Source organism: Vulpes lagopus, chromosome X (assembly GCF_018345385.1).
Source record: "Vulpes lagopus strain Blue_001 chromosome X, ASM1834538v1, whole genome shotgun sequence".
NCBI classification, from domain to species: Eukaryota; Metazoa; Chordata; class Mammalia; order Carnivora; family Canidae; genus Vulpes; species Vulpes lagopus.
This window is the reverse complement of record NC_054848.1, coordinates 105,437,297-105,463,418: the sequence shown is the minus strand read 5'-3', so window position 1 is coordinate 105,463,418 and position 26,122 is coordinate 105,437,297. Positions and strand designations below refer to the sequence as shown.

The 26,122-nt window shown below is 41.2% G+C and overlaps 1 protein-coding gene across 2 annotated transcripts; it reads left to right on the top strand.

Annotated features, from left to right (window-relative positions):
* The first annotated feature begins 117 nt into the window (after positions 1-117).
* On the top strand, positions 118-24,905 carry MOSPD1 (motile sperm domain containing 1). 2 transcript variants are annotated; one of them, XM_041742024.1, is made up of 7 exons: positions 193-254; positions 1,961-2,190; positions 13,456-13,713; positions 13,824-13,899; positions 15,584-15,801; positions 20,906-21,067; positions 23,288-24,905. In XM_041742024.1, exons 3-7 carry the CDS (start codon positions 13,560-13,562, stop codon positions 23,317-23,319), a joined length of 642 nt encoding a protein of 213 aa, XP_041597958.1. In that variant the 5' UTR covers positions 193-254; positions 1,961-2,190; positions 13,456-13,559; the 3' UTR covers positions 23,320-24,905. The 2 variants fall into 2 exon arrangements, with proteins under 2 accessions (XP_041597959.1, XP_041597958.1); XM_041742025.1 differs by lacking the exon at positions 1,961-2,190 and having other exon boundaries at positions 118-254.
* Positions 24,906-26,122: the final 1,217 nt, after the last annotated feature.

The window sequence follows — 26,122 nt, the reverse complement described above, 5'->3', positions numbered from 1 at the left end:
AGTTTGGAGCACGGAGGAAGAAACCCGAGAGGCCAGGTGGCAGGCAGGAGGCCCCGCCCCCGGGCCCCGGCCCGCCCCCAGGCTCCGCCTCTTCTCCCTCTTCCTACCCGCCCCCAACCGCAGCTCATCCTCGAGGGCGGGGAGAGGTGGCATTTGAGTCCTCCGGTATCCCAGCAGGCAGTGCAGCCTAGAGACGCTGACAAAGGACCGGAGGAGCAGTCGCAGCTGCTTTCCGAGGAGCCGGTGTTGCCGAGGTGAGAGTCCCCCTCCCCCCGTCCCGTCACCCACTTCCTCCGACTTCGGGAAGACGTGGAAGTTACGTTACCGGGAGACCCCGCGCAAAGAACGAGCCGTACCCAACCCCCGAGCTGGCTCTGTGACTGGCAGCGGGGCTCGGCGGCGCCGGGCTGTGGGTGGAAGGTGGGGAGCGGGCAAGAGGGAGCCGTCTCTGCCCCATCTCTGACTGTCAGCTGCCCCGCCGCCCGCGGAGCCCGGCCCCAGGGTCCGGCCGGCCCGTGCCTGCCTTTCTCGTGCCCAGGCGGAGGCAGCGGGCTCGGGATCCTCCCGGTGCCCGCCCGGCAGAGTTCGGTTGCCCCGGGGATGAGACTCCGGGGACAACTCTTTGGCGGATGTGGCGAGGAGGGCTAGGGGAGGGAGGCTGACTCCCCCTTCGAGGTGTCACCGTCCTCGCCCTAACTCTTCCTTTCCCCAACCCAGCCAGTTCCTCCGGGCGATCAACTGGAAGGAGATCGGTGGGGCTGGAGCGGGGCGTCCCGGGATGGCTGGAGGGAGGTGAAAGTGGGCTGGAGAGGGGGAGCGAACGACTTCGTGGAATAGTGGCGGGGGGTGGCGGGAAGACGTGGCCTGCATCCGTCCCCCTTCCTGGACCTCCGCACGGATCCTGATGGTTGCACCAGCTGCTCGGCTGTAAACAGGCTCACATGACCGGTTTCACATGGAGCCGGCCGGTATGGGGACGAAGGCTGGAAAGGCTGGGCCCCAATCAGGTGGAGCTCCAGTTCCAGGACGGACCGTTTGATACTCCCTCTCCTGCCCTCCAGCCCTTAATCGATGTTCTGCGGTTTCCCCTCTGGGTAAAGTAACTGACATCTGCCCTCTCCGACAGAAGTCGCTTTTCTGCCCTGCTAGAATCCAAGAGACCTCACATCGGGGAGCGAGAGGGCGAAATATTAAATGAAAATGGCCCCGGATTTTTGACCTTTGAGGGAAATAAGAGATGGACGCAGACCTGGAAAATGGGATCCTTTGGATCTTGCCTAAAAAGCAGTCCTGTTCTGTTGGAATGCGTTGCATTCTTAATGTGAATTCCAGAGAGGAGAGGAAAAGTCTACTTTTTTTTTCAGCAAAGGCACACCTGGAATTGAATATATTCTCATTGACGAAAGCCTTGTCCATGTTTCCTTTAAGTACTTGGAAATCTGCCTATAAAGTGCTATATACAGGTTATTGACCAGGGAGTGGACACCAGCTTCTAGGTTACCTATGTATTTGGTAGAAAGCAGTGGGGAGTTTGGAAAACAGGAAACCGAGCCACATGTGTCTTTCAAGTTGTTCATGCCTACATACCCAAACAGGATACCAGATAAAGTAGTTTCTGAAGCATTTCTAGAACTCTCAGAATACAAGGTTTACTCAAATCCTGGGATATTTGAAAATTTGGAGTTTCTCAAATCTGTAAGGAGTAGTGGTGATAGAGTCCCTTTACATGTAATATATAATTAGATGTAATGGACAATATTCAGTATAAAGTCAGCCCTTTGTATAAAGTCAAAATAGCTTATAAAATAATGCATGTGTCTCCCCTTAAATTGTTCGTGCACATTTTCTTCTCCAATTTTTTATTTTTAATTATTTTCTCCTGAAGCTTTGACATTTTAACTCTAATCTATCTATCTATCTATCTTTCTTTCTTTCTTTCCTTCCTCTTTATTTCTTTTAGAGGGTAGGGGCAGAGGTAGAGGGAGAGAGAATCTTAGAAAGGTTCCATACCTGGCAAGGAGCCCAAGTTGGGGCTTGATCCCACGCCCTTGAGATCATGACCTGAGAGCCGAAATGAAGAGTCAGATGCTTAACCAACTGAGCCACCCAGGTGCCCCTTAAACTCTAATTTGTGAAAAGAAGTTAAGAAACTACAAGAAAAGCTTCCCCATCCTGTAATAGCCCAATAAAGTAAGTTATTTGCTACTCTTCTTTTTCTGTTTTTAAAACGTTTAAAATGGAAAATAGCGGAATTTTAAATATTGTCTAAAATTTAAATGAGATTATCTGTGTTGCTCTGAATCTTGTTTTGCCATCTTGTAGTATTCTAGAGAATCTTGCCCTGCAATAAATAGATGAAGTGATTTACTCTTTAAGGCCCTCTGTTTCCTTATCTATAATATGAAAGTTTTGTTTTAATCTCCAGGGTCCCTTAGAGCTCTCAAATTTCATAAAATAGTGCAATAATTGATTGGGAATTATTCTTGGACAAAATAAGGTGGTCAAATAGGCCAAGTTATTGGTATCAGCTGGAAGAACATGCCATGCATAACAGGAAGTATCCAGAGTCCTAACAGAAATAGGGATTGTGCTTTACAAAATTCTCATTAAGTAAATTAGCCAGATGGGTTGACCTGTACCCCTCTCATCTCCATCAGGAAATTGAAGATTGCTTCAGCTAAATCCTACCTCCAAAATTAGAACAGTTACGCCTGACTTTCTTGGCCTTCAGGGCATAGTACAGGGTGATTCTTTTCATTCATTCCAGCTTCTTCCTGAATTAAGTGGGCTATGTGATCAGTGATGAAGTGAGGAGGAAGCGAAGGCTCTAGCATTGAGTCTTACCTTGGCAGTTTCTTGGTAAGATCTCCAGAACCAATGCCTTTTTTCTGCTCTCCAGCATTTGAGATTTGATTTTGCCAGCACATCCTCAAAATTGTATCAGTGTCAAGGTTTGATTCAATCTAACCAAACTCACAAAAGGTTATTATGTTAATATGAATGCCTGTTGACTAACTTCCAGTGAGAAGTAGAAGCTGACCAGAAGATTCAGGGGTAAGCCTGGGCACCCCTTGCTTTTGACACTGGAAACACAGACGTTGTGCTCCATCTTGCCTTCTTTTTCTAGGGACTGTGTAGAACACTCCTTCCTTTTTAAAAAAAATTTATCCATTTATTTGACAGAACACAAGCAGGGAGGGGGAGCAGCAAAGAGAGAGGGAGAAGCAGACTCCCTGCTGAGCAGGGAGTCCCATGCAGAGCTTGATCCCACTGGGATTGTGACCTGAGCCAAAGGCAGACACTTCCCCACTGAGCCCCCCAGTCGCCCTGGAACACTTCTTTCTTAAAACACCTAGTGGTTGATACCTTTGACAAGGTTACAGCTTTTATGTAAAAACCCTTTCAGTCACACTTTTGTATGGATCTATCTATCCTACTCACCTGATTGAATCTGGGCCACCTGGAAAACCTCTCTAAAATCTGTTTCCTTCTGTTCCTCTTGACTTCATCTAGGCCCTCATTCCTTCATGTCACATTGATTCAAGACTTACACTTGGATTTTACTGTAACTTCTCTGGAGTCTGGTGGTGTGCTTGACTGGTCAGCAGCAACCAGTTTCCTACTTCTAGATCTTATCCAGTCCGTTCTGGGCCTAAGACCTCTCAGAGGTTTCCCATCGTCAGATGCAGTGGTTCTCAAAGGACAGTCTGCATTAGAATCATCCAGAGGCTTGTGAAAATACAGATGACTGGGCCCCAATCCCAGAATTGTGGGGGCAGTAGGTCCAGCCTGGGATCCAAGAATTTGCATTTCTAACAGGTTCCCAGGTGAAGTTGCTGCTGCTGCTGCTGCTGGTCCAGTACCTCATTTTGAGAACCACTGGCAGCCAGAATCCAGCCTCCACCCCCAAACTTGGATTGCAAGATTTTTCACCATCTCTTGCCACTCCCCCATACATGCTATTTTTTAACCATGTGCAGTGCCAAAGCTCATCTTAAGAGTCCCTTTCATGCTTCTACACATCTTCTTCCTGGAAGTCACCCCCCTCTCCACTCCTACTGCAACCTCCTATTTAAGGCAGACCGTCACTTTCTTTATGCTCATAGAGCTTTTTTATCTGCCAGCATTTTAACACTTGTCACATCATATCCTAATTACCATGGATATATGTTTTTCCTGCCAGACTTAGTTTTTCAAGGGCTAAGACCATGTTTTCATCTCTTCTGCATATTCCTCAGTGCAGGGCCTAGCACATAATAAGTGTTCAGTTAATGTTCCGTAAATGAATTTGTGATCTTAAAACTCTGGAGAGTGCCATATAGGTAGCAATATGTGTACTTCATATAGTGAGTTAATATAGGTTTTGCTTTGAGAATCGCACATACATCTTAAAATACCTGAAGACATTGAGATACTGTAAAACAAAGATGGGAAATACCTAGCTTTAAGAAAAACGGTTTTAAAACACGCTGCTAGGCATCCTTATTTTTCAAAATCTTAAATGATACACAACTCAACTTTTCCAATTTGAATATGTAATAGCCCATCACCACATTATTTATAGCAGGTAGGTCCCTTTGGAAAGGCATCAAATTACACACACACACACACACACAAACAACCCAAGAAAGTGTGTAGAAACAAAATGGCTTCATATTGTGCCATGAACAGTTGAACCTATAAAGTGGACATTAGGACATTGCTTGTGAAAGACTTTAGGAATATACCAGCCAGGGCAGCCTGGGTGGCTCAGCGGTTTAGCAACGCCTTTGGCCCAGGGCGTGATACTGGAGACCTGGGATCAGTACCACGTCGGACTCCCTGCATGGAGCCTGTTTCTCCCTCTGCCTGTGTCTCTGCCTCTGTGTGTGTGTCATTAATAAATAAATAAAATCTTTTTTTTTTAAAAAAAGGAATATACCAACCATTAAAAATCCTAATGGACAGTACTGGAGATATATGGAGGAAGAGAGTCAAGCTAATGAAATGGAAGGAAAAAGAGGCTTGGATAATAGTGAGACTAAAGCAAAGAGAGCTTATCGCTCATAACTGTTCAATATTTTCCCTGCCCATTGGCAGAGTGTGCCAGGTATGGAGGAAGGAGATAGATAGCCCTTGTGCCCAGATAAATGGGAGCTGGCCCCGAGGTAGAGCTGGGGACCCTAATCAGTATAAACACAAGCGAGAGACAGGGAGAGGCAGTAAGGAGCTGGGGCACTGTGGCCAAGCAGATGGGTCACCAGTTTCTGTGGAAGTCTGTACCCCCCAATTATCCTTAGCAGTTTCAGACTTTAAACCACTTAAGTACAAGCATCTCCAAGGACCACTTACTTTATTTGATTTTCTCACAGCCTCCTCTTTCCAAAAAAAAAAAAAAAAAGTAGGGGAGAGGGCAAATGACAATATGCTTTTATTTTTGTAGAAGTTCTTTCTTTAAATAATTTATAATGAGAGACACAGACGTAGGCAGCGAGAGAAGAAGGCTCCCTTTGGGGAGCCTGATGTGGGACTCGATCTCAGGACCCTGGGACCACAACCTGAGGCAAAGGCAGACATTCCACCTCGGAGCCACCTAGGCATCCCATGACCATATAGTTTTAAAATGGTTTCTGTTTTAAATCTCCAGTTTGAATCTGTGGTGAGCAAAGGTATTGAAACTCCCACGTTATCTCAGTCTGATCTTTTCCTCCTTCTGGTCAATCTAAAGTGAGGAAGACAAAAAATAATCACACTTCTGGCCAATGCTCTCCCAGAACTGATGGTGGAGCTTGTGAGGACTTCACATGTTTAGGCGTGTGTGTGTGTGTGTGTGTGTGTGTGTGTGTGTGTGTAAGAGTAGTTTGCAGACTGGTCACAAGGTGGTGTACACACATAAGGTTTCCTTTCAAATTTCATTCATGATTGCATTTCTGGGCCTTTGGTACAGAGGAAACGGACAAGGCAGTTCCTGCACTACCAGCTGCCAGCTGCATGGTGTCTCTGTAAGGTCAGGGCTGTGCCGAGCCTAGCTGGGCACCTAGGAGCCAGGCTAGTGATGAGAGGGAAGCAGGTGGGAGGGGGTGTGGGGGTGGATGGGGAGAGGCAGCTGGAAGTGCAGATTCTCTGTTCTCCACTCCCCTCCTCCCCAGCCCACGGTAAGCAGCTACTGTAGATTTCCTGGTCCTTTAATGGGGATTCTTTTCCTGTCTTTTATTTTATGGACAAAGTGTGTTTAGCCACGAGGAAGAGGAATGCTCCTGGATGGAGGAGACCATTATTAGTAAACACCTGTCGGCAAACTGATCAGTTCAGTATCTGCTAAGTGCCTAACACCGAGCTTGGGTATATGCAGGGTGAAAAAAAGCCAAAAACCAAAACAAAGAAACAAACAGACCCCACAGAAAAACAATATGGCATTCTGCTTGACATCTGGGGAGTCCAAATTAATCCACACAAAGCAAATGTTAGAATATTCAGTCAATTTGGCAAATACATTAAAAGACCATGTCATAAACTTAATGAGGTCACATAGATCAGAGAAGTAGAGGAAGACCACAAAGAGGGGAAATTTGAACGAGGCTTTGATGGATGGAGGGACATTTGCATTCCAGAGAGGTAGAATAAAATAAACCTTAATTACCAATGCCCTAATGGTTAGCTCCTGATAGCCGTCGGTCGTCTTTCCGAATCAGGAAAAGAAAGCATGCCTAACTTAGTAAGTGAAATTGTCTCTCAGTTGTTGTTCTTCATAAAACTGAAAAGGCAGCACATGCATCAAGACTTGGAATTTTAGGGCAGACCGGGTGGCTCTTCGGTTTAGCGCTGACTTCAGCTCAGGGAGCGATCCTGGAGACCCAGGATTGAGTCCCACGTCAGGCTCCCTGCATGGAGCCTGCTTCTCCCTCGGCCTGTGTCTCTGCCTCTCTCTCTCTCTTTCTCTCTCTGTCTCTCGTGAATAAATAAATAAAATCTTAAAAAAAAAAAAAGACTTGGAATTTTGGATCATCCTTTGAGAACTTTTCTGGAAAGCAGGGACCACTTCTAGGGATGAGGACATGTGTGACAGTGAGCCTCCGAGGCAGGACTTTTGAAAAGGACACAGAAGAGATGGTAGGTACCGTATAGGGAAGGGTGAGTCTGGAGACCAGAGATTTGTCTCCAGTATCTTGTGCAACCTTGGATAGTAAGTCCCTTAACTATCCTGAGCCTACTTTCCCATAGGTACAATGAGAAGGGCTGGGAGCGCACATTCTTTGACTTCATGTTATGTTTGACTTTTGGAAAGCAACCTCATAAACCGATTTGTAGTAAGGTTTTACTGGTTTAGTGTATAATCTCTCCCCAGAATTTTTGCACTTTATCATTTTGCAGTATGGACAGGAGCAAAGAGAAAGTGTTATTATCCGGAAGACCATCAATTAGAGGCAGGTGTTCTGCTTCATTATGTTTGTTGGCAGAATCTTGGATATTGCTCTGGTGACCTGCTGCTAATTCCTCCCTAATGGGACACCCGGTGGCTCAGCGGTTTAGCACCACCTTCAGCCCAGGGCGTGATCCTGGAGACCTGGGATCGAGTCCCACGTCGGGCTCCCTGCATGGAGCCTGCTTCTCCCTCTGCCTGTATCTCTCTCTCTCCCTCTCTCTCTCAGTCTCATGAATAATTAAATAAAATCTTTAAAAAAAATTCCTCCCTAATTTCCATTGGTCGGAGTTCAGGAGGCAATGTATCTCTTAGCCGAGATAAGTGAGAAATGGGAACAGGAGTACAAAAAGAAATAATAAACTGCTAAAACCAATGAAATGCTTCTGTAGCAGTGACTGGGGGTAGACAACCTATTTATTCACAATTCATGGGGAAAAGTGTACATACTCAACTTGTAAAAGGAAAGCTTCAAAATAAAAAACAAAGACTTCTACTAAACCATTACGTAAAACAAGCGAAATTCCTACTCTGACTTGTGCCAACTAACCCCCTCTTCAGGTTGGAACCAAGAGTTTAGTGCTTGTTCTGGGTGCTTAATTTTGACTTCCCAGCTTGATTTATAAAATGTCATACTCCTTTAAAACAAAAAGTTGCACATTTTCATCAGTTTTCCAGTCCTCTTAAACCTTTGTTTTCTCACTGTAATGAGTTTCTGTTGCATATAAAATGATTTTAAAGAATTGAAATCATAGTATTTAAGACATAGTTTAAGATTTTGGGTGTTAGGGATCCCTGGGTGGCGCAGCGGTTTGGCGCCTGCCTTTGGCCCAGGGCGCGATCCTGGAGACCCGGGATCGAATCCCACATCAGGCTCCCAGTGCATGGAGCCTGCTTCTCCCTCCGCCTGTGTTTCTGCCTCTCTCTCTCTCTCTGTGACTATCATAAATAAAAAAAAAAAAGATTTTGGGTGTTAGGAAAGGATCATGAATTGGAAAATGCAATTAACAGAGGTTTTTCACACATTGTTTCTAAATTTCTTCCTGAGTTTCAAAACTGGCACCTTTTTCAGATCAGGCCCTGGAGGAGGAGTTGTTCAGTTCCACTAGAAAAACAAACCCCACACAAAACTTTTGGTTTTTAAAAAATTATTTATTTATTTATTCATGAGACAGAGAGGCAGAGAGAGAAGCAGGCTCCATGCAGGGAGCCTGACGTGGGACTCGATCCTGGGTCTCCAGGGTCACGCCCTGGGCTGAAGATGGCATTAAACCACTAAGCCACATGGGCTTCCCTACACAAAACTTTTGAATAGGCATTCATAGGGTTCAGAATTTGAAAGATACAAAAAGGTGTCCAGAGGAAACTACCCTTCTACCCCAGTTCCTGGCCACTCAGTGGGTTTCTCTGGGGCCAGCCCTGGCCATCCTTCCACAGATCATTTACCCAGAGCCAGGAAACCTCTGTCTCCCACACAAATGGTGCCGTACTCTCTACTCTGCATTGTACCTTGCTTTTCTCACTTAACACTACACTTGACTATCAGTCTGTACCCATACTACACAAAGAGCTTCCTCTTTCTTCTTGACAGATACCTGGTGTCCCAACGAGTGGCTACATCATACTTTATTTCATCAACACCCTGTAAGGGACAGTTGAGCTGTATCCAGTCTTCTATTGGCCACAACAGCTAACCCTTACTGAGCACCAGGCTTTGTTCTGGGCACCTCCCATAAATCATTTTATTTAATCCTCAGAACTGAGATTAAAACAGTTCCGCATACATACTTCTACACAAGAGGAATATTTATGCTCAATGAATTCCTCGAAGTAGCATCTCTAGATCCGAGGACATGCGTGTTTACTTTTGGCAGGTAGAGCCAGTGTGCCAATTTATATCCCCGTCAGCAATGTTAGGAACATGCCTGGTTGCTCCCACTGTGTGCTGTCAGAGTTGTTGATTTTTGCCAATCTGGCAAGTAAAACATGTATTCCAGTATAGCTTTAGTTCTTCTCTTGTGAGATTACATCTCTTTTGGTAAGTTTAAAAAACAATTGGCCCTTGTCTATAAAATATTATAGCATTTGCTCATTTTTTTCCTTTTAAAGATTTTATTTATTCATTCATAAGGGACACACAGAGGCAGAGACATAGGCACAGGGAGAAGCAAGTTCCCTGGGGGGAGCCTGATGCAGGACTCCATCTCAGGACTCCAGGATCACCACCTGAGCCGGAGGCAAATGCTCAACCACTGAGCCACCCAGGTGTCCAACATTTGCTCATTTTTATAATGAGTGCTTTTTCATAATAATTTGTATTTCCTCTACATATAGTAGGGAAATCAGATCTGGCCTGTGATTGAAAAAGTCATTTTGGTTTTGCTTAAAAGTTTTTGTACCTGGCATTTTAAGTGTTTTTATATAGTCACATTTAGCAATACTTTTTGGTTTCTGGTTGTTAGAAAGCCTCAGATTCTGTAAGAGAAAAAAAGATTTCCCATAGTTTCTAGTATTTTACAGTTTTCTTTTTCTACACTTAAAACTTTGATGCATTTGGAATTTACCCTTTAATAAACTGTTGGAATTTTGTAAGGAGTAAGGGATAAATTCAACTTTCTTTTCCCTAGGTGGATACCTGGTTTTACCAACATTTACTGACTAAACTATTTTCCAGAAATCAGAGATGCCACGTCACCTTTTATCCTAAGCTGAATTCTCATCCTAATGTTTTATTTATTTTTTTAAAAAAAGATTTTATTTATTTATGAGAGACACAGAGAGAGAGGGAGAAGCAGGCTCCATGCAGGGAGCCTGATGTGGGACTTGATCCCAAGACTCCAGGATTACACCCTGGGCCGAAGGCAGGTGCTAAACCGCTGAACCACTCAGGGATCCCCTCATCCTAATGTTTTAGAATGAGATGTTGAATACTATTTAGTAATGGCAAACTCGGATGTTGTGTTTCTATAGCCAAGCTAACTAAGAAAGTAATAGAGCTAATTATTTTCTACTGAAAAAAAAAAAAACAAAGTTCTTAGAGCACATTATCCAAATAGCAGTGTGTATGGCCCTTAGCAAAAGAAAGAAATTTGTGGCAAATAAAAACTCAAAATTAGAATGATTTTGTCAGATGCTCTTCAGAATAATCTTAGTTTTATTGTATTACAACAGACAGTTTGCTAGAGTAGAAATGCTGGATTGCAGGCAGGAGGCCTGCTGACATTATTTGTCTCTGTCTCTTCCTAATTTAATAACAACAGCAAACACTTAGAACACTGCCTGGTCTACAGTAAGTGCTAAAGCATTGCATGTATTAATTAATTCTGTATATTTAATTAATAAAAAGTTTGTAATCTGTTATGACTGATATACATATTAAATGTTGTTACTAATAAAAATATCAATAGGCCCTTTCAGCTCGGTCAAAAAAACAAAAACAAAAACCAAAACCAATCCAACACTGTCATGAGCTACATGTGTGCATGCTGTAAAGTGTATGGAAAGGAAGTAGAAGGATGATCTGGGATAGCTTGTGGATTATGATCTTCCTAGCATTGTCCCTCACCTTCACATTTCTGTTCCTTGGCGTATGCTATTTCCTAGGTCAGAATGCCCTTCCTTGTGCCACCCACCCTGCCCCAGGAGTGTATACCTTTTTTTTTCCCCTTTAGGGACTACCTCCGGTATCATCTCTGGGCCTCTCTTCCAGGCAGAATTATTCATGTCATCTTCTAGTTCCCTAGCACTTAAATATATATATAGTGGTATGCATTATAATAGAGGTAGCTTATTTTTTTTAGATTTATTTATTTATTCATGAGAGACACAGAGAGGCAGAGACATAGGTAGAGGGAGAAGCAGGCTCCTCGCAGGGAGCCCAATGCAGGACTCTATTCTGGGTCCCAGGATCACGCCCTGAGCCAAAGGGAGGCGCCCAACCGCTGAGCCACCTAGGGTCTGATGGCTGAAGCATCCACTTCCGAGATTGCCGGTCACAGGACAGAGAGCCAGGTCCCCTCCCCCGCAGTGTTTTAAAGATTTGGTTGATTTCAGTAACTGATCAGTTGGGTCATTTGTTTTGTTGTTTTTGTTTTTGTTTCTCTTCCTACACTTTAAATTTCCACTCTGATGTTCTGAATCCACCAATAAAGTATGAGCCCACAAAATCCTCAAACCCAGTAAAAGCAGAGCCCCAGGGGAAAAAAAGTATTTAAGCTTCCTAGAGGTAGCTTAAATATTGTTTGAATTAGATTTGAGTCTTTTAAAAAAAGATTTTATTATTTAGAGAGCAAGCACAAGCAGAGGAGAGAGAATCTCAGGCGGACTCTGCACTGAGTGCAGAGCTTGTCACAGGGCTCAATCTCATGACCCTGAGATCGTGACCTGAGCCAAAACTAAGAGTTGGTCGTTCAACCAACTGTGCCACCCAGGCGCCCCTCAATTTGAGTCTTTCAAGAGCAGGGTGGTCGTGATATCTCTGCCCAGCTCCTGACATAGTTCCTGGCTTATAATAGGTGTTCAGCTGAAAGAAACTAACAATTTGCATACATGATTATACCCTATCATATTTGATAAAAGTTGGAAAGGCCTCAAGCAGAATCTGCACAGCAGCCCCTTCTAGCTGGTAAAAGCAAACAGTTTAATCTTGTGTTCTATTGCTTTTTGCAGGTGTGGGAACTGGGACACGAAGTATTAAATGGTTTATGGCTGGTTTTAAAGGTGTCATCTACAGAGAGAAAAATAAAACATTTTCTGTGATTGTATTGTTTTAGCTTTTGCATTTTCAAAAGCCACATTCTTAGGATGCAGGCTAAATAACAATGTTGTTGATTAAAATTAGCTTAGGAAATAAACATAGAAACATCACACCTATCAGACAGACTTCTCCCAGCTACACTATTTAGAACATATTCAAGAACCCCAGAAGGAATCCAAAAGGTCTCTAAGTTGGAAGAAAATAGCTCTCATGTAGCCTGTGTACTTGATGTGGGGGGAAGGCACGGTGCCATTTGCATGCCAGAGCCTCTTTATTGACTTTGAATTCTCATAGGAAGCTCCCAAGGACTCCTTCACAAGTGGGGATATTCAGCTTCCCTTCGAGACATTTTTGCTTGTCTTGGGTTTTTGGTAGGAAAAAGATGAAAAGCACTCTTCCACCCATGCTGCCAGAAGACACTATTAAGGCATTGTTGAAATGAGTGCAAAAGTCAGTCTCATGGTTTTTCTCCCATAACTCATGGAAACTTACTTTGTTTTATATTTTCTAGTCTTTGAGAATACCAACGAGCTCACATAAAATCAGTTGTGACAATACTTAATCTTACTTATAAGAAATCCAAGGTTTTATTCTTTTTAATCTGTTTCTTATTATTTTATTTATTTGGCAGAGAGACAGCAAGAGTGCACAAGCAGAGGGAGTGGTGGGCAGAGGGAGAGAGAGAAGCAGGCTCTGCGCTGAGCAGGGAGCCCGACTTGGGCTCGATTCCAGGACCCTAGGATCATGACCTGAGCCAAAGGCAGACGCTTTACCGACTAAGCCACCCAGGCACTGGGGTTTTAAAAAAAGCCATGTGCCTTTGATCTCACCTCTTTGAAATAGGGTGATTAATTTGAGGTAGAAAGACTTCTTTATTCTAGTATTTGTGTGATTTGTCATAGGTTGAAATATTTTTTATAAAGATTTTATTTATTCATGAGAGACACAGAGAGGGGCAGAGACATAGGCAGAAGGTGAAGCAGTCTCTCTGCGGGGAGCCCAATGCCGGACTAGATCCCAGGACCCCGGTATCACAACCTAAGCCAAAGGGAGATGCTCAGTCACTGAGTCACCCAGGTGCCCTATCATAGGTTGAAATTTTGAATGTGAAATGAGCATCTGTAAATTTCTTTGCATAGTTTTGTACAACCTGTACAAGTAAGCCAAGAGGAAGAATCCATAGGCATCTTTAAATGACTTGGGGACCTGTTTTAATGCAAGCTGAGCATGCTTTTTGTTGGAGAGATGACCAATGAACACGGGTATCATTCGACCTCCTTCTCTCTTCTTCTCTTTCTAGATTGCCAAAATGCTTTGGAGTTTTTAACTAACTGACTTAAGGAAAGTCCAAAATAGATTTGAGACTGTAAAAACAGAAGCTGCAGCAAGGGGGATTCAGAGCCAATGCATCAACAAAAAAGACAGCCAGAGTTAGTGGAAGGAAATCTTCCCGTTTTTGTGTTTCCCACGGAGCTAATATTTTATGCAGATGACCAGTCAACACATAAGCAAGTGTTGACGCTATATAATCCCTATGAGTTTGCCTTAAAGTTCAAAGGTGAGTCTCCTAGGTCTCTCTTATGGATTGTAACTAGTCCCTACTAATTGTTTACTTGTAGAAACTAATTTTTGAAAGACACTAATGGCCATTGTGACTTTTTCTTTCAGTTTTGTGTACTACTCCAAATAAGTATGTTGTCGCTGATGCTGCAGGTGCAGTAAAGCCTCAGTGTTGTGTGGATATGTAAGTCAAAAATCCCTTCCTGGTAACATGTTTTAAGTGTGTTAATATTTATGTGTTTAACTTGTAAAGAATCTCTTGAAGCCATTCCCCCATAGGCATTTATGCCATATTGAATCTTTTGCTGGAAGTTTGAGTCTCTCCCAATTTTTTATTTTCTTTATTTTTTTAAAAGTTGTTGGTTTCTTTGAGAGCAAGAATGCACAAGCAGGGGGAGTGGCGGGCAAAGAGAGAGTGAGAAGCAGGCTCCCCACTGAGCAGGGAGCCCGATGTGGGGCTCAATCCCAGGACCCCAGGATCATGACCTGAGCCAAAGGCAGATGCTTTACTGACTGAGCCACCCAGGAACCTCAGTCCCTCACAATTCTTAAAGAAGCCCCTAAGATTCCAAACAGGTCGACCAGATACTTAGTAGTATTTCATGATGCTGGAGCTAACGTGTAAGTTAATATTTCTGTGAACATCTCAGTTGTTGTACTTGTCATTATAGCGGGGTCGCTTATGAAGGTCAAGTTCTAACTCATTCCTTTAAATTTCTCTAGCTGTAACAGGGACTCTAGCTTTCTTTGGAACATCCTATTATAGTGACATTTGGGAAACTAATAATACTACATTCACAGAACAATGGTAATAGAAGTTCATCTGAAATGATTCAGCTAATAAGCCTGGAAGTTAATCTCTGCAAACAGGAAGCAAGTGTGTAACTACTCATCTGTAAAAGGTTATCTGAGCTCTTCCAGATAATTTCGTCTTAGAGTGTCAGATAAATGGTTGTTTGTTCAAGCTGTTCATATTTAATTTTCACTTTAGAGCTAGTGGTGACCAGATGGATCCATTGACCAGCTCTTAATTTAAGCTACCAAGTAAACTGTATTTGTTTAAATCTTCCATGAGAATGAGAAGCAGAAGTTTTTTCCTCTGAATATATTTTCAGCCTCCCATATCCATGAAATGATATATCTTTAGAGGACGTGTTTTCACAGGTTTGATTTCCATTCAATACACAATAAGCAAGAACTATTCCAAAGAAATGTAGTCTCTTGCCAAAGAAATGTGTTATCTTTGGCCTAATTGGTTTGTGTTCTCTATTACGAACAAAGTAAGATACGTGGAATTGTAGATAACTCTCATAAAATGTGAACTACTTTATACTCTTTTCAGAGGAATACATAAATGTATTGTTAGCCTTCCATGGCATTGGTCATACTGGTTACTTACTTACTCAATTGCTTGTTTTTACCTGTGTGCACGGCTTTTGATTTTGAGTCTAGGTGAGGCTCGTTAGTTGCATGATAAATAAGTGGCCTAGAAATCCATGATATTTTTGTGGGGAATAAACCATTTCATATATCCTATTTGGTAACTGTTGTTGCCTGCAGATCCCAAGGGGGAAAAAACCTCATTGCTCAAAGGAATTTTCTTTACCTATCGTCCTTTTACTTCAGACTTTTATTCTATGTTGTAGAGTATGTGGTTTTCATCAAATATTTTAGAATCACCCATTTCCTTTTGGGTTATGCTGTGTTTTTTGTTGTTTTCTTTCTTTTTTTTTTTTAGCATCAGTTAGCAAATTTCTCTATTTGGGTATTTGGTTACAGTTCATGTTCTCCTATATGAAATCTCTGGCTGAATTCTGTTTGACGGGTCCCCAGAAACCTAAACAGCATCTATTTTTTAATGTTTTCAGTGTGATTCGTCATAGAGATGTTCAGTCCTGTCACTATGGCGTGAAAGACAAGTTCCGTCTCCAAGTGTCCGAACAGAGCCAGAGGAAGGCTTTAGGAAGGAAAGAGGTTGTGGCTATTCTTCTCCCATCTGCAAAAGAACAACAAAAGGAAGAAGAGGAAAAAAGAATAAAGGAACATTTAACTGAAAGTTTCTTTTTTGAGCAGTCCTTCCAACCAGGTAGTTTGGGGTTGCTTGGAAAGCCCTCTGGCGGTTGTCACACATTTCTAACTTGAAAATAATCAAGGACTGAGGATAATTACTAGAGAAATGATCTGCCACTTTCCCACCTAACCTACTGCTTCAAAATGGAACCTAACTAGAGATCAGGTACCTAAAATCACACCAGGAGGCCTAGAGCTGGACCTGAAGTGGGGAGAAAAGCTCTCAGCCACTGTGTTGCTATAAACCTGGGAAATGTGTAGACCCGAGAATGCAGCCCCCTTACTTTTGTTTCTGTGACTTTCCTGTATCCTTTCTCATTTAATTAGTTCGAAGAAGGAAAGAGATTGTGTTTGGCAATAGGCCAAGCCTGGTGCACTGTTCATATTATTTTGAAAAAAAAAAATCTCATTAAAGTTGAAGTTAATTAAACTAAGTAGATTATAATATCCCCTGTGGGCTATTAATTGAATCCCTCTCCATTCCTCATTTCCTTCCAGCTTAGATATTCAGAAGTGTTATGATATATTCTTTCAACATTGACACTATCCTCATATTCAACCCTTTGGACGTCATTCCTCCTCCCTCTTAACGTCTCATTATCTCCTTCCAACCCCATTATAAGGGGAGGAAGATAAAATTTTCCATAGAAAAACATGGAAACTTTTTGATAGTGATATATGAATGTGATAGCAGCTGTCCTTGAAATTGCAACATTATCTATGAGGAATTAAAAACAAATCTACTTGTCATTACATGAATTCACATATCCCTATCAGTTTGTTCATCTTAGAGTATTTATTTGGATAACACAGGGAGTAATGCCTCTTTGATTGCTGTGGGCAAGAGTCTCCTCCGTCTGTGTAGGGAGTACCCAGATTTTCTGGTGACACTAAGACGAGGGCCTAGCTAGTAGCCAGTAGATTGCTTCTTCTCAGCAACTCTTATTGCCTGATAGGACCAGATTTTCCTCTTTAGAAGCTGAAAGAGAGAGCTTCTGGTAAATGTCACTTTGATCTCTGATCAGTATTGTGAGGTTGGCTTATAAATGTTTATGGAAATGATTCTCCCTTAATGCCTCCTCTAGAATAAGAAAAGTGATTAAATGAGTATTTGTTTTTTGATGTTAAATTCATACTTTAAAGAAAAATGGTCACCGGCTAATTTCTGTATTTAACAGACCAGTTAAAGAGTCCCTCCCCAAAAGGATTAAAAGTTTAGTTTTATATTTTTTTCCTTTTTTTGTTTTTTACTTTAATTTTTAAAAATTTATTTATTCATGAGAGACACAGAGAGGCAGAAACACAGGCAGGGGGAGAAGCAGACTCCCTGTAGGGAGCCTAATGCAGACTCGATCCCAAGACCCCCAGGATCATGCCCTGAGCTGAAGGCAGACACTCAAACCACTGAGCTGCCCAGGCATCCCTCCTTTATTATTATTTTTTTAATTTTTATTTATTTATGATAGTCACACAGAGAGAGAGAGAGAGAGAGAGGCAGAGACACAGGCACAGGGAGAAGCAGGCTCCATGCACCGGGAGCCTGATGTGGGATTCGATCCCGGGTCTCCAGGATCGCGCCCTGGGCCAAAGGCAGGCGCCAAACCGCTGCGCCACCCAGGGATCCCTCCCTCCTTTATTTTAAAATTTATTAGAATTCAGGTGAAAATCATCCTAAAAGGATAAATAATGACAGTTGTGTTAATTGAGCATTTTACTCTTACTTTACTTTGACAGTGAGCATTTGGTATCGAAAGTATATTAGTGAATTCTTCTAATTGTAAAATCAAAGTAGGTTAACAAATGAGGTGATTTCTCTTTTGAAAAAAAAAAACCAACCAACTCTCTAAGCCATCCATGTCAGGAAGCTCAACAAAAGCACACCCCTTATTTGTCTGGTTAACTCTCATGTCCTTGTCCACTAGTGCAGAGTGCCCAGCACAGAGTAGTGTATGTGTGCGTTTCATCTGGTAGGGTCTGTTGGATTGATTTTCTTTGTCTTACAAGGTTTCCATGGCTCTTGCCACTCTTGAGAGCAAGGGCAACAGCACAGTAGAGCACGTCCAGTTTACAAGTAGTTATACCCCAATGTTTCTAATAATGTGGCCAGAAACTGAGTAAGGTATTCTTCTGTAATACAGTAGGAGGGTGACTGATTTAGCCTGTGTTGACAAACTGATATTTTTCACTTCCGTTTTTTGAATTAATAGTAAGTTATGTGTGATTGCCAGTATGTAGAATTCTCTGGTTTGTTCATCAAGTTTCTCTGAACTAAAATGTTGAAGCAAATCGAGATTGTTCGGGGGTGTGGGGTTTGAAATATCATTATTTTTGCCCATCTTTAGCTTGGAGAGATGATTATTAGATGTAACACGAGCGCAATGTTGTACGGCTATGTGAACCAGCCAGAAAATGGTCAGAGGCTAGATCGTGAAAGATTTTATAAATATATTTTTATAAATGTATCAAAAGGCAGGAAAATAAGAAATTTCTTCTCGACTTGATTGTACTATAAAAGACATAGCAGTAACAAATTCGGAAAGGAAAGCAGCACCTACAATCCCACACACTTAACAGATCTGCTTATGTAAGTGTTCCATGTTACTTTCCAGGCCTTGTCTGTGTGCAGAAGTATGTATATATATATATTTTTTTTTCATTTAACAGAAATTTAAGAGAAACCCACAAAGCATACTTTAACAAAATACCAAAGCCCAGGTTATTAAAAAGATGTTTTAAAAAGATGCAGCTGAATCGTAGTGAGTTTGTCTTAATTACATTACTAATGAACTGCTGTGTTGATGCAGTGTCACAGTCCGTGCCCTCTGGCTTAAGAAAATTACACTCTTTATTATTGTTTATAATAGGAAAAGATTGAAAATGACCTAAAAGTCCATCAATTGGACTGGAGATTGGATTAAATTATGAATATTCATAAGATGGGATGCCAGGCAGGCATTTATTTACAAAGATCTGATAGAAAGATAGATGGTTGTGCATTGACGTAGAAAGAGGCACAAACATATTTCTGAGAGGAAAAAACAGTTATAGAATAGTACGTATATTGTGGTCTCATTTATGTCAAGAAAATTTTTTACATGTTTATGTGGGTCTTGTAAAATCTGAAAGGATCTATACCAGCCTAACTGTTATGTCTAGGAGAATGAGACTGATCAGGAAACTTTGTTTTCTATATCTCCATAAAGTTTTTACAACAATCTTGTAGTATCAGGAGAAAAGCTATTTCCATTTTGAAAAATTGCAGGCATCTATGCAAATGTATTTGGAATTTCTCTAAATACTAAAAATTCCTTGAAATTATCTTTATTGTGGGTCTGCAGTCAGCAGTGTAGTAATCATAAATGTTTTCCTTAAAAGCTTATCTCTGTAACAAATACAAAGATACTTCACTTATTAAATGAAATAAGACTTTCTTTTAGATATTTATACTGTTGTTTCATCTCAAGCAGTAATTACTATAAAATTTGAATTTGTTTTTACCTATCTGGCTTTGGCAAGGCTCAATTAAACTTCACACAACAGCTAAATTAATAATTTAGAAAAGTTGCATTTAATAATAAAATGAACAGTGTTATTTCATTAATAAAACACAAGATTATGTTGCTGTTGGCTATTCCTTTTAATGAAAGAAGGGTAGTGGGAACAGCTATAGGACAGAATATGCTGTTGGGTTTCTTAAAAATATGGGTATGAAAAAAAAAATATGGGTATGAATATTGCACACATACAGCAAGAACGGTAGAATAGCAGGCCCGATGACGTTTTTTAAATTTTATTTTTCTGTCGTAAGAACACTTAACGTCCGATCTACTCCACTCACAAAATTTTAAGTGTACAATACAATATTGTTAACTATAGGTACAGTGTTGTGTAGCAGATCTCTAGAACTTACTCATCTTGCTTAATTGAGACTTTATGCCCATGACTAGTAAGTCCCATTTTAAACATACCCCCAGTCCCTCGTAACCACCATTCTACTGGCTGGTTCTGAGTTTGACTGTTGTAGATACTTCATGTAAGTGGATTCATGAAGTATTTGTCCTTTTGTGACTGGTTTATTTCATTTAGCATAATAGTTGCCAGATAGTTTCTGCTTTCTTTGCTGTAAATGGGATAGAGCAGAAGATAAGAATTTTCACAGGTAGCTTTTTAAAAAAGATTTTATTCATTTGAGAGAGAGAGAGGGAGAGCACAAGTAGGGTTGAGGGGAAGGGAAAGAGGGAGAAGCAGACTCCCCATGGAGCAGGGAGCCTGAGATGGGGCTCGATCCCAGGACCCTGAGATCATGTCCTGAGCCCAAGACAGACGCTCCACTGACTGAGCTGAGCCACCCAGGTGCCCCCATGGGTAGCCTTAAAACACTCAAGTAGTGCCTTTCTGCAGCTTTTAATATTTTCAGAAATGGTAGCAGGATGCTACAGTTATTAGGACCAAACCTGTGTACTACCTAAGCTCCTCTCAGAAGGCACTGGGCTCTGAAGTGGAGTAAGACACAAGCCATCCCCAGAGGTACAGGAGGAGAATATCAGGACTTCAATTTCTATTTCTAGCCCCTTTATTTATTTATTTATTTTAATTTTATTTTTATTTATTTATGATAGTCACAGAGAGAGAGAGAGAGGCAGAGACACAGGCGGAGGAAGAAGCAGGCTCCATGCACCGGGAGCCCGATGTGGGATTCGATCCCGGGTCTCCAGGATCGCGCCCTGGGCCAAAGGCAGGCGCCAAACCACTGCGCCACCCAGGGATCCCTTTCTAGCCCCTTTAAAAATTCTGTGTTTATCTTAGAAACCTATACAAATGTTGCGTGCTTGAATACTTTCTGCAGATGATGGTGAGGTGGGGGGAGGGGGAGGATGGTGATCTTTCAGTAGGAACTTGCTACCTCACAATGCCCTTTCAACATTACATTCCGTAATGACTCCGAGGAGTTATGGGCTTCCAGATAAGTCCAGCAGATACAACCCCATGGAATGGAAATGATGGGGAAAGAGAGGAATAAGACAAAACCAGAATCCTGGTGAGTGGTAGACAGTAAATGTGAGTGAACTTGGTCTTAGGTCATTTTTAGAAACAAGCTCAGGGGTTTTTCTCTTTCACAGAAAACAGAACTGTCTCCTCAGGACCTAGTTTACTGACTGTCTTCCTGGGAGTGGTGTGCATTGCAGCTTTGATGCTTCCTACGCTGGGGGATGTGGAATCGCTGGTGCCTCTCTACCTCCACTTGAGTGTGAATCAGAAATTAGTGGCTGCTTATATCTTAGGTGAGTGTTTTAGAGCTGCATTTGGGGCCCATGTGGGGCATGTGTGTAGGCTCAGGGGTGGTATTGGTGTTACATGTGTATGGGGTTGATAATGGTGGTAATGGTGCTGGTGCTGGTGCTGGTGCTGGTTTATTTATTTATTTATTTGAAAAACAGGTAAGATTGCTTCCAAAGCATGTGTTGAGGTAAAGTGCATTTCAAGATTTAATTTTTGGCTTACATTTATTTCTTGTTGTCTTTGTAAGTTTATTTATTTAAGTAATCTCTACTCCGCCCCACGTTTGGGGCTCTGACTCACGAGTCAGAGCAAGAGTCACATGCTCTACCAACTAAGCCAGCCAGGCAACCCCCCACCCACCCAGCTAGTTCTTTGTAGCTTATTGATCTAGCATCTGATCCTGTATTCAGTTGTTTTCCTTTTGCTGACTTGGATGGTATACAACATGTATAAGAATGTAAAAGCTATGTTCCACGATCCAGGATTTTTACTTGTAGGAGTCAATCCTAGGGAGACAGACAAAGCGCCTACAGTGAGTGACAAAGGTGAACAGTGTGTCCTGGTTTAATACGGTGAACCTCTCTCTTTAAACCCGTTCCCATACTTCCTGTTAAATCATTCTCTCAGGCATCCTGGCTTGGAATCTTCTCATTAGTTTAACTGAACAGTTACTCAGTACCTGCCATGTGTCAGGGATCAGGGCTCCAGTCATGACTGACTCTGTCTTCTAGTCTCCTGTCACCTCTTCTGAAATGCCAGCTCTTTTCAGGATTCTCTCAGTACTCCTTGGTATACTCTTTTTTTATTTTTATTTTTTAAAAGATTTTATTTATTCATTTGACAGAGAGGGTGGCCGGGGGAAAGCATAAGCCAAGGGGAGAGGGAGAGGGAGAAGCAGGCTCCCCACTGAGTGCAGAGCCCCTCTCGGGGTTTGATCCAGAAACCCTGTAATCATGAGCTGAGCCAAGACAGACGCTTAACTAACTGAGCCACCCAACTGCCGCTATGCTCTCTTTTCTTTAATTTCAAAATTCTCGGGCAGCCCATGTGGCTCAGCGGTTTAGCACCTGCCTTCGGCCCAGGGCGTGATCCTGGAGACCCGGGATGGAGTCCCACGTCGGGCTCCCTGCATGGAGCCTGCTATTCCCTCTGCGCCTGCCTCTCTCTCTCTCTCTCTCTCTCTCTCTCTCAAGAATAAATAAATAAAATATTAAAAAACAAAATTTCAAAATTCTAAATTTGACTTCGTACCTTCTATATGTGTCCTTTCTCTTCCCATTTCCCCCACCCCCTACCCCGTCCCATTATTTTAACCCTCCAAATGCTCCATCATATTGCTGTCAGATGGATTTCCATTCTGGTTTGGTTTCACCACCGCCACTGCCTCCTCCAGAGCCATCAGAGCCTCCCCATAGTCCACAGAAGGAAATGTGACTCTGTAGTTGGGCATCTCCAGCTCTTCACTCTGAGCCCTCTTTGAGCCAATCTCGTCTAGCTGATTCCCTCTATAAATCCTTGATCACAGCCTGTGAGATTATTTATTCACCTTGAAAAGCTCAAGAGTCTGGTCCACCTCCTTGTCCTGGCTCTTGCCATTCCCTCACCTGAAATGCTTGCTGACCTCATTGTTTTTTATCATCCCTGTCCATCTTTTAGGTTTATTTCAACTTTACCTTTTGGGCCATCTTTTCTACCTGTCCTGGTCCTATGTGATTGTCCTCCTTTTCTGTACTTTATCACTCACTTTTTTTTACACCACTTACTTAGCACTGAGCATATTCTTAATTTATTAAATTTTTATGCTTTCATGTATGGAGTCTCTTCAAAAGAGACAAACCAAGCAGGAATACTATGCTTCTCTTTGTGGTTCAATGTGTTTTTGTTGAAGTTGGCTGGCTTTACTGACACTTTAAAGTGCCATGTCTGCTATTATCATAGCTGATGTGACTGGGTAAAATGGGAGGGATAGTTGATAGTTAAAAAATTAGCTATGGCCAGACATTAGTGATTTAATTAAATCTATCCAGTGACTGTCCATTGCTATAAATTGGATTTCTTCTGTATAATATCAACTGAATTCAAACTGACTTTGAATTCTTGGTAGAGTGCCTGTCTATGTGCTCTATTTTATTTGCTCATCGAGACCTAAACAATTGCTTATCGAATGGAAGATTTTGTAAAATGCAGGACTTTAACTGTTCTCCAATTTTTTTTTCTTTCAGGTCTTATCACAATGGCTATACTTAGAACATGAGCAAGAAATTCAGTTGGCTTCTGAAGTAAATTTATCTTGCAAATATGAATGTGGACTGCCTTTTATCTCTCCTTCACTCCATTAACATGCTACAAACTATTGAGTGATTTATAATACTTGCAAATGTATAATATATATTTTAAATTACTCTCTAATTTTATTGGAAGGACTCTAGCACATTATGTTACAGACAGCAAGGATGCTTCTGAGTGACACCTAGGAAATTATCTGAAGAAATTCTTTTTATATCTAAAGCTATTGTGCAAAAGACTTTAATTAAAACATCTGCTATTTTCTCACATTTTTTCTAATTTATCTTGATTATTAAGGTCATATGTCCTTCCAAGTGAAAGGCCTGAAAGAACAAACTGACCAGCCTAAACATAAAATGACATTTATTTCCTAATTACAAACATCAATGTTACTATGTAAATTATACCTTGTCTTCTGTCATTATAAACAGTTGCCATGGTGTTTCTAAAATAAGTTTTACAGTTAATATGTGGAGGGTAAAAAAAAAAGCATAAAGTACTGAGGGATCATGCTTATCCTATCCTAGGATCTCACAGAAGACCAGACATACTTAATTTATCTGGTGAACTACAGAATAGGTAGTGGTCCAGATGCCAAGCATGTGGGGTTTTTTTTTTTCTTTAACCCTCATAGAAGTAGCATGACTTCTCTATTTGGTCTAAGAATTTGAAAGGAAGGTAGGCATTTATTTAGTTGTTCGATTCACCCTGGCTTTACCTCTGGATCATGCTTTATGTTAATAGGAAGAGAAAAATCACTTATTTCTTCCTAGCCCTTTTCCTGACTGTAAGCAACTAGCCCACACTGGGATTACTAGATGCTGGGTGTTTTATGTGGAGATGTTTTTCACCTTTAAACTCTAAGCCAAGTATAGAAAATCCTTGATATGTGTCTATTTTATATTAGTCACTGAGACATTTTTTAAGTTTATATTTATTAAAACAACTTTACCAAAAAAAGTCCCCAAAGCACAACTATTTACATTTCTTTATAGCCTCTTCTGATCTTTAACATATATATGCAGTTTTAACTGTTATTGTCATAATAACTGATCTTTTGACTTAGGATTTTTATCTGAGAGCACAATGCGTTGAGTCTCTTGAAAATCATCTTTCAGATCTTTTTATAGAACGAACTTATGCACTGCTACTGTAGTGTTCTCAAGGAATATACATAAACTTAATATATATGCCTGAGGTTTGTTTTTGCAGGAAAATAGTGCTTTAGCTTTGAAAGTAAAAGCTTTTATGTATACTCTTTCATAGAAAATCCTCATTGTTTACCAATTTGGGGAGGATGAATCATTAAATGGATCATGTCTGTACATTGTGTAATGACTGAAGAGCACAGAAATGTAATCTATTTTAAACTTTGTAAAAAAAAATATGTTTGGAGGCTATCCTTGTTTCTCTGTCCCTTTCAAGTCCTCTGTGTGTGTATGTGTGTGTGCAAGTGTGTGTACGTATGCTTGTGAGGGCACGCGTGTGTGTGTGAGAGATAACATATTTGTAAAGGAGAGAAATCACTTTAATAAAAGAAAATGGAGGCCTGAGTTTCACACTGACTTACACACTTTATTATGGTTACCTCTGAGGAACTCCCTTTTCGTTTCCTGCTTCCTAGAGCTATCTCCTATTCCTGTGAGTTAAACAGAAAAAATAAGTGAAATAGATGCACTAAAATGCCTTAAGTTCCTTAATTTACCAAGGGAATTAATTTGTTTAAATTTTTGAATAGGTAATAGTCACGTGCTTCAAAAATCAACTATAAAAAGGTATACGGGGCACCTGGCCAGCTCAGTTGGTGGAGTGTGCGACTCTTGATCTTGCGGATTGTGAGTTTGAGCCCACGCTGGGGTTAGAGATGACTTTTTAAAAAAATAAAAGGGTTACAGTAAAAAAACAAAACACTGCTTGCCATCCCCTCTCCACCCCCATTCCCTGTCCACTCAGGCCCTTTCAAGTGACCACTGTTGTTGATTTAAATATGCTTCCATTGTTTCTTACATATTTTCATTTTTATGGTTTTATATATATATATATATATATATATATATATATATATATATATATATATATATATATAATGGTAGCCTCTTCTATATATTATACAGCACCTAGTTCTTTTTCACTTAACACTATACCCAGGAGAATTTTCTAGATCAGTAGTTGGAGAGTATCCTCATTCTTTTCCTTACAGCTGTGTAGTGTTTTCTTGTGTGGCTTGTAGCCTAATTCACTTAGCCAGTTCCCTCCTGACCAGTTTTACCAGCACTGCAGGAAAATGCCTGTGCTTCCAGTCTCATCAACCATTCATCAGCCATGTGTTTTGCCAATCTGATGGATGAGAAATGGCATCTCAGCGTACTTTTTTTTTTATTAACTCAAAAGTGAGGTTGACTACCTTTTCATAGAGCTATTTATTCATATCCTCTGTTGCCCCACCCCCTGCTTTCTGGTGACTGGGTGGTTTTTTTCTTACTGGCTTGTGGGAGCTTTTTGTAATATGAGTTGCAAATATTTCTTTCTAGTTTCTCATTTTTCTTTTTGCTTATGTTATTTTTACCACATAAAACTTAATCTGGGGTAGTTAAATTTATGAATCTTTTATGGCTTCTGGATTTTGTATCCTAGAAAACCCCAGACCATTGCAAGATTACAAATCATATTTAAACATATACATACAGACACCAGTTTAAAGATCAAACAGAATAATCCGTTACAATAGCAAAAAATGGGAAGACATCTTATTGTTCTTGTACATACAGTTT

Bases quoted from the DNA above. Each gene is read 5' to 3' on its own strand.
- MOSPD1 (XM_041742025.1), top strand. From the start codon at position 13,560: ATGCATCAACAAAAAAGACAGCCAGAGTTAGTGGAAGGAAATCTTCCC. The intron at 13,714-13,823 runs GTGAGTCTCCTA...TTTTTCTTTCAG, and splicing joins GTTTGCCTTAAAGTTCAAAG to TTTTGTGTACTACTCCAAAT. The intron at 21,068-23,287 runs GTGAGTGTTTTA...TTTTTCTTTCAG, and splicing joins AGTGGCTGCTTATATCTTAG to GTCTTATCACAATGGCTATA.